Source organism: Odontesthes bonariensis, chromosome 24 (assembly GCF_027942865.1).
Source record: "Odontesthes bonariensis isolate fOdoBon6 chromosome 24, fOdoBon6.hap1, whole genome shotgun sequence".
NCBI classification, from domain to species: domain Eukaryota; kingdom Metazoa; phylum Chordata; class Actinopteri; order Atheriniformes; family Atherinopsidae; genus Odontesthes; species Odontesthes bonariensis.
In genome coordinates, this window is record NC_134529.1 from 13,141,004 (window position 1) to 13,157,220 (window position 16,217).

General features: G+C 40.2%; 1 protein-coding gene across 2 annotated transcripts in view; it reads left to right on the plus strand.

The window, feature by feature from the left end:
* Positions 1–154: 154 nt before the first annotated feature.
* grm1a (glutamate receptor, metabotropic 1a) overlaps positions 155–16,217 on the plus strand; it is a 37,853-nt gene continuing 21,790 nt past the window's right edge. For both annotated transcript variants that reach the window (XM_075458865.1, XM_075458866.1), the window contains exons 1-3: positions 155–274; positions 1,109–1,946; positions 4,411–4,660. In XM_075458865.1, the coding sequence (XP_075314980.1) occupies positions 1,220–1,946; positions 4,411–4,660 (977 nt within the window). In that variant the 5' untranslated portion in view covers positions 155–274; positions 1,109–1,219. The remainder of the gene's footprint in view (positions 275–1,108; positions 1,947–4,410; positions 4,661–16,217) is intronic.

Below are 16,217 nucleotides of genomic sequence, written 5' to 3' on the forward strand. Positions count from 1 at the left end.
ACGATTTGTGACAATGCTGTGAGTAATGCTCTCCTAAAACACGCAGGTGTTAGTCTGAAGATGCAGACTTGAAGGCATGAAGCTAGAAAAAAAGAAAAGAAAATGTGAGTTTTGTGGCAAAGAGGAGGGTTGAGAAAGGGAGGGAGGGGGTCCTTCATTTTCACGTTTCGAGTTGAGCAAGCGAGAGGGAGAGACAGAGCAACTCAAGTAATACCGACAAAGACCAGCGCGACAGAAGACGGCTGAAGGCACGAGACATGTCTCAAGGATTCAGGTAAGTTTTTGATGCAGCCGACACAGAACAAGCAGCTTAGAAGGTGCATGGTGTAAACGGGACACTGTAGGAAAGGTGACAATCACAGCTGATCATTTCTGTCATGTTCTCTATGACAGACAATAGTTCGTTTATTATCACACTTGTTTTTTATCGATATTAGTATTGTTGCTGCAAACCGATGGTTGAGTGGCAATCTGGCAGAACGACAGATAAAAGGATGCTCGTTATGGTAGGTTTAGGAAAAAAACACTCGAGGCTGTTTCGTACCCTTCCACATGTGGAATCCAGCGAGGTGTCGATTATGGATGGAGTTTTTGTATTCGATGTTTAAATGGGGATTAGCTGGGTTAAAATCGTGAGTAAGACTGAGAGAATGACGAGTCCAGGCAACGTCCCAAAAAACGTCCTTGTACCGTGTTTGGAAAGCGCGCTGTCCGCGGTGCTGAAATCAGGTTTCTGCCTGATTTTCTCAATGAGCAACAAGAATACTCCGCTAACCTCACATGATGCACAATTGAGAGTTTTTACAGTACTATTTCTATTTTATTTCATTTTATTGTTTTGTTTTTTTTTTTAAAAAAGGGAGACCAAATTTTCGGAAAATTTCAATATGATTTTATGATCAAGCTTAAGTGCCTTGCTCAAAGGCATCAGGTGGTAGTTTGTTAGAGAGATATGAGAAATGTTGCCAGCTGTAGGGGTGTGAAACAAGGCGTTGGTTGATAAGAGCATGCGTGCTCAGTGAACTTCTTATAGCCTACATTAACGTTTGGCATATCTAGTCTCCTTCTTCCAGTCACATCACAGCAGTTTGTCTTGTTTTTCCTGCAGGTGCGCGTGGATATACTCCAAGTGTCGTGCTCACAGGTCATGGCTGGGATAAACGTGGAATCACTGGCAAACAGCAGATAATATGCCTGCACATCTGGCTCGGCTCACTCTATGTGGCATAATATGGCACGCGTAAAGATGGGTCTCTTCGCTCTCCTGTGTCTCCACACGTGTCTCTTTCGCGTTCTCGTGCTCTCCCACAGCGGCATCTATGAGCGGTCGGCGGTCCCTCGCGCCGTGTCCCGCTCCGTGGCTCGAATGGACGGAGACGTGATCATTGGCGCGCTCTTCTCCGTACACCACCAGCCGTCTGCTGAGAAAGTGGCCGAGCGGAAGTGCGGGGAAGTCCGAGAGCAGTACGGCATCCAAAGGGTGGAGGCAATGTTCCACACGCTTGACCGGATCAACTCCGACCCGAACCTGCTCCCCAACATCAGCCTCGGCTGTGAGATCAGGGACTCCTGCTGGCACTCTTCGGTTGCCCTGGAGCAGAGCATTGAGTTCATCAGGGACTCCCTCATCTCTATCCGGGATGATAAGGACGGATCCAAATGGTGCATTGACGGTACCCCGTCCAACCAGCCACCACCCTCCAAGAAACCCATTGCCGGAGTGATCGGACCCGGATCCAGCTCTGTGGCTATTCAGGTGCAAAACCTGTTACAGCTTTTCAACATCCCGCAGATTGCTTACTCTGCCACTAGCATCGACCTGAGTGACAAGACTTTGTTCAAGTACTTCCTGAGGGTCGTCCCCTCTGACACCCTCCAGGCCCGGGCCATGTTGGACATCGTCAAGCACTACAACTGGACCTACGTGTCCGCAGTCCACACTGAGGGTGAGAGCCCATCACTAATGATCCCAACTGTAAAATCACTGTGATAATACAGTATTGCATTAGCAGTCATGCTGTCTATTAGTGAACAAATTCTGACTTTATAGTGACCTCGTTACTCGTTATGATATTTTTTAATTAACCATAGCATCAAAGCAATGCTGTTATTAAGAGTGACACATAGCCTATTAGCTGTTATATTTATAGAAGAGGCTACCATATCCAGGATCCCATGCAGGCAAAACTTTAGAGGTTCTTGGTATTCGATGTTGTGATAGAAATGCACACTGACCTAAGTGCAGTTTTTATTAATCTTATCTTTAATTGCATATCTATATTTGCTTTTTACAGGTTTGTCTTTTGAGGGAGAACTCAAGTCACTCATGCTTATCACAGCAAGCTTAAAAAGTCTAGTGGAGCAGATGAGAGACCATTTTATCACGAACAGTGTGGATGTTTATTCAGCAATGTTCAATGCATTTCATGGTTAAGGGAAGAGTTTGAGGTGGTAAAAAAAAGACATTGCTGGTTCATGTTTTGTTAGATATACATTATTAAAATGAGTGTCATATTCTTCCCATAAAAACTTCTGGAATTCAGCATTTCATACCATGATTAGCTCACTTTCCTTTCGAGAACTTTCTCCCTAATTTGTGCAGCCTGGCAGCACAGCGGTGCGTTACAGTGTAGACAGGAGATAAAAGGGAGAGACGGGTTGGGTAGACAAAGTAATTACTGTGAAATGAATTATGTCCATGGCTTTTCATTAAAGTCTTGGTGAAACACAGTCAGTGATGTGCACCCAAATTATGACTGACAGGCTACATTACCCAGGATACCCTCCTGAGGAACTGCAGGCTCATGGGGAGTGTAAAACATCTTTGGAAAGTCTTATTATAGTTAGGTGCAGGAGATGGGCTTTGACACAGGTTGCTACCAGATAAATGAAGAGAGGGAGTTAGGGAAGTGTAGTTCCTGTAGGCATAACTAGGTGGCATTAGCTGTCCGACCTTCCTCTGAGACTAATGACAGACCAATCAGGGGAGGGGGAATTGGGTTGCAAGCAACATCACTAACTCAGTAGGCTGCCATCTCAGTACAACTTTTAAGCTTTATGTAATTGTTTTCTTTTTCCTCCCTTCTACTGAAAAAGATTGGTAAAAACAGTTCAGAAGTTCGGAGTCATAGTAAATGTCGACATTGTGATTAACCAGATATCAGGCTTACATCAACCTTGTCAAGTGTAGAGCTACTCGTTTGTGTTGTTCTATCTTTAGTGGTCTCTAAATTTGTGGTCACGACTGGAGGTTTCACTCTCCACCACCCTAGACAAGTTATAAATGTAGCTTGTTGCCCATAGCAACAGCTAGGGCTGTGAAATTGCATAAATTACCTGTCTTGATTATCATCTGTGTGGTGGGAATGCTCAGAGTTCATTTTTGGTGGTCGTTTTCAAATGGGGTGTCAACTAATGCAACACCACCCACCTGTCTCACAGCCGAAGTGGAAAGAGTAAAATAATTGGATATCATTATTTCCATTTACCAGCTGGAGAATGAAAAGAGGCAATTGAAAATTTCATCACAGGACTGTTGGAAAAGCAACACATCAGCCCTGTGAGCCTAAGTAAATGCATTACACTGATGTCTATTTCAGCTGCTGTCCTCCTTGTAATAGAAAGCCGTACCACGTACAGTGTATTTGTTCCTCATCACCCATTTAAGGGGAGCATGGCGTAGAGGGCCTACAGGAACCTGGCCTCTCACCATCACAATTGCATTATAGATGTTTTCAGATTTTAACGAAAAGATGCTTCATATTTCCTCCTAAAAACATACACATTCAGAGACAGACGGGCTCCAGCATGCACGATGATTGGATTGTCTGTGTAAACCACCTCTCAGACTGAGGAGCTGTGGGTTTTATCAACAGTCCAGACTGTGACACATTAGTCCAGCACTGCGATTTGTGTGAACACAGAAGATTTTTGACTCAAACAGCTTTAAGTTGCTCTTGATTAGAATATTAAGGAGTTAAACAAGGACTGTCATCTTCACTCCTTTTGGTTATGATTGCAATCAGTAGCCAGCAAACTCTGACACACATTATCAGTGGATCAGAGCTTCTCTCTCGCAAGGTCTGCTACAGTGATTGACTGCTGAGGGGGTGTGCTCTAAGCATGACATTGACTGTCTAACAGTGAAACAATTGGATATCTATGGTTGAAAGCAATTACTCATGCTATTTAATATTGTCAGTGTGTTCTTTTTTCAATTTTTCTTCAAAATCATGGCATGCCATGCTTTGTTATCACAGATAAATTGTGTAAAGATTCATTTAAGAAATGGAATAAACATAAAATTAAAATAGATTTCAGAAAAATTTATAGTTTAATCTCAGTGAGGACAGAATGTTCTCCCACTGAATTCTCACTTTTCTCACAGTCTATTTGCTTCACCACCTTTAGGCAACTATGGGGAGAGTGGCATGGAGGCCTTCAAGGAGCTGGCCTCCCAAGAAGGCTTGTGCATTGCACACTCGGACAAGATCTACAGCAACGCTGGCGAGAAACACTTTGATCGCCTTTTGGGGAAATTACGAGAACGCCTACCCAAAGCCCGTGTAGTAGTGTGTTTCTGTGAGGGCATGACCGTCCGTGGTCTCCTGATGGCTATGAGGCGACTCGGGGTCTACGGGGAACTCCTCCTTGTTGGCAGGTATGGATGTGCATTTGTGTGTTTTACCTTTTAATTCACAGTTCAGGGATTCTCTGTGGATGACAAGGCCTTGGTTAACATGCTGGGAGACTGTGAGATGCTGTGTTGTCTTCCTGAGGTGCATGTCACCAAGGCAACAAAGGAGAATTAGTCCACATACCAATCGCGCTGAATAGAAATGTTTTTCAGCAATGAATAATTGGTATTTCTCTCCAGACACACAGCTAGAGAGGGAATCAATGCTGCTATTCCGCTCTCTACCTGTTTGAGCCAAGGTCTTCAGAAGCACATCTCTAGCAATCGTATATTAGCGTGAAAACTGTTTTTATTTGTACACATTAAGATCATACTTTATCAACTCGAGTACAAGAAATCCCTCTTTTTGGTGATTACACACCTTGCCGGATATTGACTTCATCTCCCTGGTCCATATATTTATCCTCCTCCTGCCTCACTCTGTTTGTTAGTTAACCTGAGTGTGCCGTAATCTTAGTAATTAGTAATGAGGTATATGGTCGGTTCCCACTCATAGATAGTATCATGTTACACCACAAAATCAACTGCAAAGAACATACTTGGCTGTCAGTATAAGTCACAGCATAGTTGATGCTACTTATCCATTCATTCATGCGGCATCATTCCCCCATCATTCCAGGAGGGGAGGTTTTTAGCACATGTTTGTTGTAGGTTAGTTGGCAGCAGTGAGTGGCACATTATATGATATATAGCTAAGGATGACCAAAGTTTGCAGCAAGCAGGGGAGGATTCACTGTGCTCATGCAATGTTCAGCACATCTCAAATTCTGAAAAGAAAAAGAAGTTCAAGTTCATCAAATTGGGCAACTTCTCTCTGTGCACTTTTACTCTTCCCTTCTTTGTATGCCAGCAAAAATGTACATTATTCTGCAAAGACCTGTGCTGTCATTTTTAACTGGATGCATCGTATCCGTAGTCTAGTTTGCCAGAATTTACAGAACAAGAAGAGATAAAAACAACACAGGCTGTGTTCCAGTCAAACTTGGGCAAAATGCCCAAGATTTTTGAAACACGGATAGATCTCTCTTTGTCCATGAGAATCAGTTTCACTTGCTTTTGTTCAGCCTGTTGAGTGTAAATGAGTATGTGATTCTGATTATGCAGAGGACTTATTAAAGCAGATGGTGCTTTTGTGTGGCCCAACACACACTGCTAAAAGTATCTGGCCATATGTGGGCCAGACCACCTCCAACTGAGGTCTTTACAACCAAATCTGTTGGGTGCCTCCACATATATTCTCCTGTATTATGGCTGCTCTTGTGATTTTATCACACAATATGCATGTTAATGGATATGAAAAGGGCAAACTGTGTTTATAAGGCCAAACACAACATTTCAATCCAATCAGCATACTTTACTGGACTTTATTGGCAGCTACAGGTGGCATTTTGGTAGGACAGTCAGAAATGGCCTCCATTCACTGACTGACTCCACTTGTAATACTATAGTTTGATCTGATTGATTGAAGTTTATCCAATCATTTGAGTTGAGTTGAGCATTTTTCAAAAAGTGCCTCCTCTTCCAAATACTCTCATGTAAGGTTATCCAACATCAGTCTCTGTTGAAGCTGAACTACAAATGTCTAGAGGAAACTTAACAGTATTTACAGTTTGTCACATTTTTCCTCATTCTGTTTCTTCCACTCATGTCCTGTTCCTTTGCTAAAAACCACTCCGCTTAGATGTTTCAGCATGACTATAAGAAAGAGTATTTTTTATAGAGTATATAGGATTTCCATAGGCATTATTGGGCTTTCAACACAGCTCTATCACCCGTGTAAAACATTGCAAATCTGTATGTTGTGCACACAGTATAATCTCAACAAGTGAGCTCTCTGACCACATCATATAGTAAAACTGTGAGGAACGTGCAAGCTTTTGAAAAAACTGGACTTTGCCCCTGACTATGATCTTAGTATGCCTAGATCTAATAAAACCATGTGAGAGGGATAATTAAAAAAAACGACTAAACCATCTATCTATCTAGGGGATGACGGTCTTGCTTTTCAAATGCCTTTTAAATTATCCATCGTAATGACACTCTAGGATTGGCTACATTCCCTCCCGTATCTCTCCATTTCTCTTTCCTCCATAGGATATGGAAAAGTGTGTCTTTTTTTAGCTTTTGTGGAAGTCTCCATGGGCAGAAGAAATGCTTCTGGGTCACAGAGAAAAATGAAACGGATAAAGAGACAGAGTGTGTAAAAAGACAGAGCAAGTCTGGGCCAACACAGATGCCATGCCATGTGTGCGGCTGAATGAAGCTGGCAGGCAGGTATTAGCTGATCAAAGGGGAGCTTGTTTTCTTAATTCACGCTTTCACCTCTGAAGAGTCCTTCTTTTTTTTGTCCAGCATGAATGTGCATATCCGTTTGTGCGTACACAGAGTTACAGAGAATATATAAACGGTTCATGTAGGCACTGTGGAAATAAGTTTACAAATGGCAAAACGAGTCACATGCACTCTTTTGATGAATTTATGGCTATAATCAGTGTTTTTGGTCTGGCAGTGTTTGTGATAATGGAACCGCTCATAGGTTAACTCTACCAGCTTGATGTTTTAGTTTTACAGGCTGCAGCTTTGCTGTTTTGTTTCACTTGTTGCTTTCGTCACCTCTGTTTGCAGTCGCAGCTTTTACAGCTGAACAGTAACCAAAGCCCACTTTACTCTACCTGGACCAAAAAGGAGAATGACAAAGGGATAAATCTCCAAACATTGTGGAACTCAGAAATAAAACAAATGACCAGTAATAGTTCAGTGTCTGCTTGATGTGTAAATAAAACTATTAACCTAAAAACATAAATTAAATAGAAATCAGTTTTGATTGCAGCATAATGAACAGTAGTGCTCAGAATTATTTTGTGTAAATTTGACATAATCAGATTTTCCCACAAATGCTAAAACTTGAATATATGGAATCCAAAATGAGAATTTTTTATTTTTTTTATCATTATCATCGCAACAGTACAATGACATTTTAAAAAGCTATAACTGTACAAAGTGCAAGTAAAACAAAATACAAGCAAACCATCAACTATTCCACAAAGACATCACCAATGCTCTGATAAAATGAATAGATAATAAATATTAATATTTGTACAAACACACAGAACTCAACTCCTATCTATTGGATCTAAATCTAGTGTAATACCAGAAGGAGGTCGAGGGTCCTAACCTAAATTGATTTACTAGATATTTAGTAGGTATTTACTTGAAAAAGTCACCACCCAAAACAGAATGAAATATTTCAAAATGGCTCTAGCCAAAAAAGAAAGTGAGCATTTAATCATAATTTCATCAGGCCAACCAGTAAAACATTTTTCACAAAAAAGCACAGCACAGCATCAGTCATCCACCAACGCTTTTGACATAATAAATGAGGAATTTTTGGTAAAGCAGAACCTTATGATAATCCGTGTGTTTTGTTAGGATAAAAAAGTATATTCAATCAAAACCTGTGAAATGACGAGGGAGTTTGTACCACGGCCTTCATCTATTTGATGTCATTCGTCTCCCCTATTAAATTGAACGCAGAACAAACCAAAAAAACAGGATAAAAAGGCATGCAACAATGTAAAATCCAACAGCGTGCTCCTCATCTCATACACTGAGATAATCATGGAATACCACAGTGACAGACAAAACACTACACAGCAGTGGCTGCGTTAACAGCAAGTGGTTTGAATCTGAGAGCTTTCGTGTTCGCTGTTCGGCTAAACTGCTCCTCTGACAAGGGCCAGGTGAGGCAACATGCTTGACCCACTTCATTCCTCATCTGCCGAATCCACGCTGCATCACTTCAACACTTTACATCCACTCTGTTCTGCTGTTGCTGGTCAGAGAGTCTCATGTCTGTCCCACTCTGTGTTGTGAGTCATGATTTTACCAATCAGCTCCCTCCATTCCTCTATGACACATTCTGAGACAATATTCATTCCAAGCATATATCAGGCAAGCAGGATATGGACATGCAACAAACAAGCCCAGTTGTAAAAGAGTTGGGACGCTGTGTAAAATGTAAATAACAACAATTTTCAGCAATGATCTGCAAATCTCATGCATTTCGATATTTTATAAAAAAGTACTAGCTCACCTTGAATTTGATGGCAACAACACATCTCAAATGTTGGGACAGTGGTGGCAAAAAAGTTGGAAAACTGAGTGGTACTAAAAAAAAACTGGAGGAACAAGTTGCAACTAATTTAGGCTCATTGGCGACAGGTCAGTAACATGATTTGGCACAAAAAGAGCACCTTAGAGAGGCAGAGTCTATCAGAAGTTGAAGTAAACAGACACAATTCACCGTGCCATCGACAAATGTAGGTTAAAGCTCTGTCATGAAAAGAAGAAATTATATGTCAACATGAGCCTGAAACACCATCATGTTCCCAAGGCTAAAGTTAATTCAAAATGACTGAGGCCACGTGTTCAAGCACATTTCAAAGTGAGTGTCTTCTAATAAGTGACAGTTCCAGAAGTAGAAGCTGGTGGTGATCAGCTTAGCAGAGTAACACAGTTCTGCAGTAAAGTGGTTGGAGATGGAGACAATTATTATGATTCTTTGGCTGCGAATCAAGGATGCCCAAAGATTAAGGTGAAAACTCCTCCAGAATAACCAGAGAAAAAAAAATAGATGAGAGAGATTGAGTAAAAAAGAGTAGTTTACAGAAACAGAGAGAAGGGGGGGATTTCAAAAAGCTCAAGTAGTAGATTGTGTTCAATTAGTCCTCAAATATATTTAATGATGATATGATTGTCAACAGGCTGAAAAGTTCAGCCTGAAGTGAAAAGGAAAATTTAAGCTGCAATCTTCACTATTCAATTGATCTTTTTTTGTTTTACAACAGTACCAGTGATTTGTGATGCTGGCTGAATGGTAGTCCCACGTGGCCGATCTGACCTGGGGCATCGTGCAACAATCCCAGCAGTGTTGAAACATTGCCGTAGACACACAAATGTTGAATGAGTGAGATTTATTTGCCTGGCAACATATCTTTTGTTTATACTATGGTATAAACAAATACCATTAATTAATCATTCCTTTACTGATATAAAGTCTAACTTTTTTAATGTAGGACAAAAACGAATATGCTCAAGCTCACGAGTGTCGTCATCATAATCGAAATCAGTGGATATGTCAGTGTTTAAAAACAGCATCACTTACTGTGGCTGTGATATCTATGAATGAAGGAACAACATCATGTGGGAACCACATGTGCTTCTGCACACAGAGGGAGCTCGTTGCTCTAAGATGGCAACAGAGTCATTGATTGCTCGCCTATGTGTAAACGCACACAATGACTCCCAAGAGCCTATATCATTACACATCAAACATTATTCTATTTCTGAACTTCACCTTTAGTGACTGTAACTTTTTGCAGAGGTAAATGCTTCATTTATTGCATAGAAAATGTCATGTTTAGGAAATAAAGTATATTTGGAGATTGTAAGTATCTTGTTTATATAGGCTTGAGGTCAGCATTTGAATCACTTCTAACTTATTTTTAACCCAAGAACAAACACAGTCACTTCTGAACGCATTTAATGCCTATTTTTTTCAGAATATAAAAACAGGGCCATGTCTGTTGATGTGAATTTTCTGATATTTGTAAGCTACTGTGAATTACACCACATTCACAAACTCTGTTTTCTGATGGCAAATTGCAGCCGCTACAAGTAGATATGGTGAAACCCTCAAAATGATGCAGCGGAACATGAGCCTTGTTGAATACTTTTCACAGAGCAGTCAAATGGGATTTTGACATTTTTAAGTTGTGCATTTAGAAAATATGTATGTGAGCTAATGATGTGAGGAATGCATCTTAAAGTAATATCAATCTATGTTTTTTTTTTGTTAAGATTTATTGGGGATAACACCATTCAATTCTTGCCATCTGAACTGTTACAAAGAAGCTCTTACTCTTGAATGATAAATTCCACCCACTCAGTTATACAAATAAATTACCATGGTATTCAAGTCTCTTTGCTGAGCTGTAGTTTTTGCATCAATTACAACCAGTTTTACATTCACCGTACAGTCTTTTGTTATGATTCCCTCCACTGCCTTTTCTCCTGCACAAAGTTGCTGAATAGTGGCATGCAGTGAATTCACACACTCATTTGCCTGTCTGCTTACTCTCTTGCAATTAGCAGTATTCATTTTTCTCTCTTCCGCTAAAGCAGCTTGAATGCTGTTATTACTAAACCTAATTTGCATAAGCTGCTTTTCCACATGTAATGCTCATTTCTTCCCCGTCTTACTCTCCACAGCTTCTGGTACGGGTCTAATGTCAAATGCTTTAGTCTTGTTTATTATTTTATTCTTGACAAAATGGACATTCAGATTGGAATGTGGATGTTCTGCCTCTGCGACGGCGTAACACCAGTCATTAAAAGGCTTAGACTGTGTCTGTTGAGATTGCAGCGGGGTGCAAAGAAAGCTGGGAATCTGTATTGTGCATGTCACATGGGTTCCTGCATTTGGCTGTCCCATTTAATTTTCTGTGAGAGGGAGACTGAGGTTTTGCTCCAAGCTTGAATAAATGAAATGTTTGGGGCTACACAGAAAGAGCGGAGTTGTAGAAATGACACGTTTCACTGCCTTTTCCTGTCATCTCTGTAGCTCTCGCCTTCTCTCCATCTCAGGAAGGAGTGCGCGGAGGATGTGGAATTGTGCCTGTTTTCTTTTTCATGCGAGTTATTTGGCAAATAGCGGTGCTTGAGCAAATAAAGAGCTTTTCTCTGGCAATAGCACTGAAAATAATGCCCAAATAAATTGGTATCTTTGCCATCCAGAACTGAAGATGCACAAGAGGTTAAGACTGAATTGGTTTCCAAGTATAATCCATCCTTCTGAATTAAATGATTCAGAATTAATCTAGTTTTCAGAAACATTTGAATATTGACATTAATGAGTTTTGAAATGGCATTTTAATATTTAAGATGCTTATTTTTATGTTCTTCTAAAATTATTTGATCCCAATTCTTCCTTTTCAGATAACACAAAGGCATATTGGCTTGTGTTATGTACCGTGGGAGCATTTGACCTAAAACCCTATGCTGTATTATATTTATCATCTGATATTCTCCTTCTTGAAGGAAGTCATTGCACTGCATTCCTAAAACCGGCAACATGTTTCATGGTGTTTCTTGACTTACTTTTAGAAACATCTTTTTTATAATGTAAGCAAAGTAAGGACTGAGTATCGACGAAGGTGCTGGAATGAAGAGAGTGGACCACTTAGCCCTATTTTTTGTTTTCTTTCGTGTGTCAAAGCACCCTACGAGGATATAGAATCTTCTACATTTGACCATGAATAGGATCCACAACATCAGATTTCCAGAATATATTCCAAAATAATACTACACTGAGTTTTTTACCATAGGTATTGTGGTAAATATAGTAATGTGTATTTGTGAGTGGCAAAAGTATGCAAACCTCATTTTGAGTACCTCAAGAGCCAGTATTGTAGAACATGCCCCCTTTGTACCGAGGTGGAGTCCTCTCTTTGGCAGGCTCATGTCTGTCTTTTATTCTGGCCCATTTACTAGAAGAAATGTTCCATCTTCTTTGCTTTAAGTATTGGGTGTGATCCAGACAAATGTTTTAACATTTCTATTTATATTTCACTGGAATAATAAAGGGGATTTAGTTTCCTTAATGAAGACAAGCCATCCTGGCTTAGATGTAGCAAAACAAGCCCAAACCATGACAGACACACCATCAGGTTTCTTTCTCCAATATTGATACTTTTTCTTTGAACCAAAAAATGTTTAATTTTTGTCTCATCCATCCACACATTTTTCATAAAGCCCTCTGCCTTGTTCATGTAATCCTTTAGCAAACTGCAGACTGGCCTTCTCCTTGTGGCCCTGCCATTCTGGACTCATGAACATTAACATTAGCTATCGCCAGAGAGTCTTGTAGTTTCTTTGCAGTCACCCCGGGATTCCTTTGTGACCTCGCAGGCAATTAAACATCTATATTTGAAATCGACTCTAACTGTGAACTATTGGAGTTCCAACTCTTCGGCCTGATTAGCGACAACAACAACTCTTTCTCACATCACCTTAGTTCCACAAACGTGTTGTTAGAATCAGATTCTTGAGGAGCTCCCACCCACACTTGACTGTCATCAAATAATTTCTGTAAGCAGAGTGGAATTTACTGTACAGCAGCAATAAAACGACTTGTACACTGCTTGCACCACAGTCTCCATGGAGATATTGTTTGACCTCATGTTGGAGCTGGTGTGATTGTCTCACTGCGGATCTTTAACACACTCTTTCAGCAGGGCTCCAGAAAATACAACACAGAAGTCCATTCTCGGAAAATATTGTTGACATCTGAAAAATCCCCCCTGACAGCAACAGAAACAAAGATTGAAATTACAATGGAAGGACGAGCTGTTGACATTCGTTCTGCAGTGGAGCCTCTGTTAGACAAGTGGCTCTGGAAAATGCACTCAAGTTGGGTCAGGATTTGTGATTATATCTGTCTGTGTTTCACTGAGCAACGGAGCACAATGAGCCGCATCTGAATATTCATAACACACTTCTGATGTTAATTGAAAGCAGCCACACATTGTGAGGGACATCTCTCTCTTTCCAACTGATGCCTTGTTTTTCCTGACTAAATGCGGGGGGCTGAGCGACATTGGAGGGATCAAAAATAGCACAGGGGCCTGCATCTGGACATAGCTGTCACACGCTGGTTAGCAGAAGCTGTAATGCACACTTGACTAAAGTGTGTAGGTATAACCGGAATGTGTAAAAGGAATTAAAAAATGCAATAGAATTATTTTCGACTGAAAGAAACAAAATCTAGAATAATTTAGCTTATCATAAACAATGATGAAAAATTCCAATCTATCCCTGGTTTCAGCCTGTTAGATGAGGGTTTTTGGTTTTTTTGTCCAGTATCACGCAACAGCCTTGGGTTTTGAGCAGTTGCTTAGATGAAAGAAGAAACTTGAAAAGGGAGTTCCGAAGAGCTGTAAAGTAACATATTTCACAGTTTAAAGAGAAAGAAGGGGCATAGTGTGTCAAGGGAAAAGGAAAGGCAAGCCGCTCAGCAAATTCCCACAAATTTAAAAATGTGCTGACAAAAAAAAAGGTCTCGGAGGCAAATGCGTGTAGACTCACCAACCTGGAGTCAGATGTATAAAGAATGTGCAAAGACAAAAAACCATACAGTTTTTTTTCTCATACACAACTTGGTTGTTAGAACATTTACATTTGTGAGATGAAACTGCGTGAGCCTCATGCATACTTAACTTCATGTTTGGACACATTTTTTTGTTAAAAGGTTCAAGCCTGAAATGATGAAGTGAGAAAAAAAAGAATTCACTATCCTTTTTTTCTCAAAGAAAAAGGCTGTTTCACAGAGCCTGTGTTCCTCGTTATCATTATTTCGTCAGCATGTACACGCCCACTTATAATTACGACGTTGCATTAAAAATAAATGAATGTGTGCTCACTTTTATCAGGCCAGTAAGGGTACCAGGAAGGGCCTTTTTCTCTGAACTTACAGAGCTGATCGCCTGTTTTCTATTTTCTACTCAGTAGCATTAATAATTTCCCTGATTCCAGAACTGAGACTACCCAACAATTTCCATATTTTTCTCCATTTGTGTCTCTACTTCACATGTGACAAAATTCTGCCTCTTCTTTGCTGTTGTCCTCACGGGCATGTCTCATAACTCGTGGCAAATGATTAGATGAGAATGAAAAAGTGCCAATGCCAATCTGGCCTCTTGTGCTCCTGATGGATGTTTTTCGTTGTATAGACAATTACAACAACATGAAAACGTAACGTTTTTTTAAAATCAATTTTAAAGTGTGTAAATGTTTGTAAAACAGTTGCTGCAACAATGACCTTAACTCAATAACACCTTGCGAAGTTTGGGTGCAAAACTATGGGGCAATAATGAAATTAAGAACATTGAGCTGGAATTGTTTTACTGACGGCCTTAATGATAATTATTCTTTTATAGCATTATTCTTGGTGTGTTGTTGGTGGAAGAGGTTAAATAACAGAGCTATTATTTGTTTGAGAACATTGTCAGTGGTGAGTCCTGTGAGAGGCTGGATATCAGTGGACGTTATCATACATTCATCTTGGTGAACCTGAATTTTTTTTTTTGAAAATATAGAAATTCTTGAGCAGAAAAGTTGTCATCAGCCTTACAAACAATTAAGCCCATGATAATATATCACGAGCACTCAGTTTCCGCAACTATTCCCTGCACATACTTGGGTAGGGAATTGACATCCTCCAGTTGTTAAAACAAACAAAAAAAATTTTCTCCCTACAGTGTTCCCTGTTAACATAGAGGACACTGATCTCCCCACTCAAACTGGGGCATGATGAATAAATAAAAGTAGCCTAGATGAGCTTTTAAAAGCTCACCAGCCCACCCAGGGCCTCTGTGTCACCTCAAGAGAGTCTTGCTGCTTTTGCCATGAAGCGAACAAGCAAACACAACTCCTGTTTTGAGTTATGAATAAGAGAAAAGGCGGAGATGAGAGTGGGGAGACTCATAAGCATGGAAGGGAGAGGGGTCTCTGGAAATTTAGCTGACGAGATTAAGTAGTTCTTTTACTGCCAAAACAGTTTTGAATTAATTCATAATGTTGTGGGATCAGCATAGATATAAATTACATGTAGGAGTTCCCGATGTGTGACTTTCACACACTCAAAACACACAGCAATATATACGTTGCTATTCACCAAAGTCTCAATTCTCTCCCCTGTTTTCCTCAATGAGCACCCTTTACCAAAAAAAACAACCTTTTTTTGTTTCTGGCTGAGGCTTGCGCATGAAGAGATTTTATGGTGCTATCAGTCAACAAACGTGTGCAAAGTGAACTTCGTGCTTGTTTGTATTTCTATCATGTGTGCTGTTAAGCGGTCCCAGCAGCGTCAGCTGTGTCCAGCAATATTTGGTTCCTCATGGGCAAAGATAATCTGAATTTTGTATTCACAGCAGTTGGCGTTTTAATGATCTGCGAAAAAGACAACAGCTTAAAAGTTTTTTCATTAACTACCTGAACTTTTAAATCCACAATTGCACAGAGCAATTAGGAAACTCTTTTCACTCCCCTATCCTCCACATCCTCTTTTTAAAGTAACTCTTCTCATTCGTCCTCCTGGGGAAACAGTCCATGTGATTAAATCTCTGCCCTGCCAATTAATTCATGCCTTCATAAATATACAATTGTGCTATCAAACTGAAACTAGATCATCTGGCAGACACTGTTGTATACATTTCTGTGTATTATCCAGCTTTCAACAAGCAGTGTTTCTGTAAACGAAGCCACACATCGTCAGGTCTCAGTAAATCACTGAAAGACACATCGTGTGGCGCGTGGCATACGACCTGCTGCCACGCGCAAACTGCAAATGAGAAAAAAAATAAATGCTGACTTCAATCATTCAAGAAATGTATTTGGAAACTAGTTTGTACAGTCAAGATCTGCATCATGTTTGGAGTTTTATTCAATTTCTATCGCTGTATCC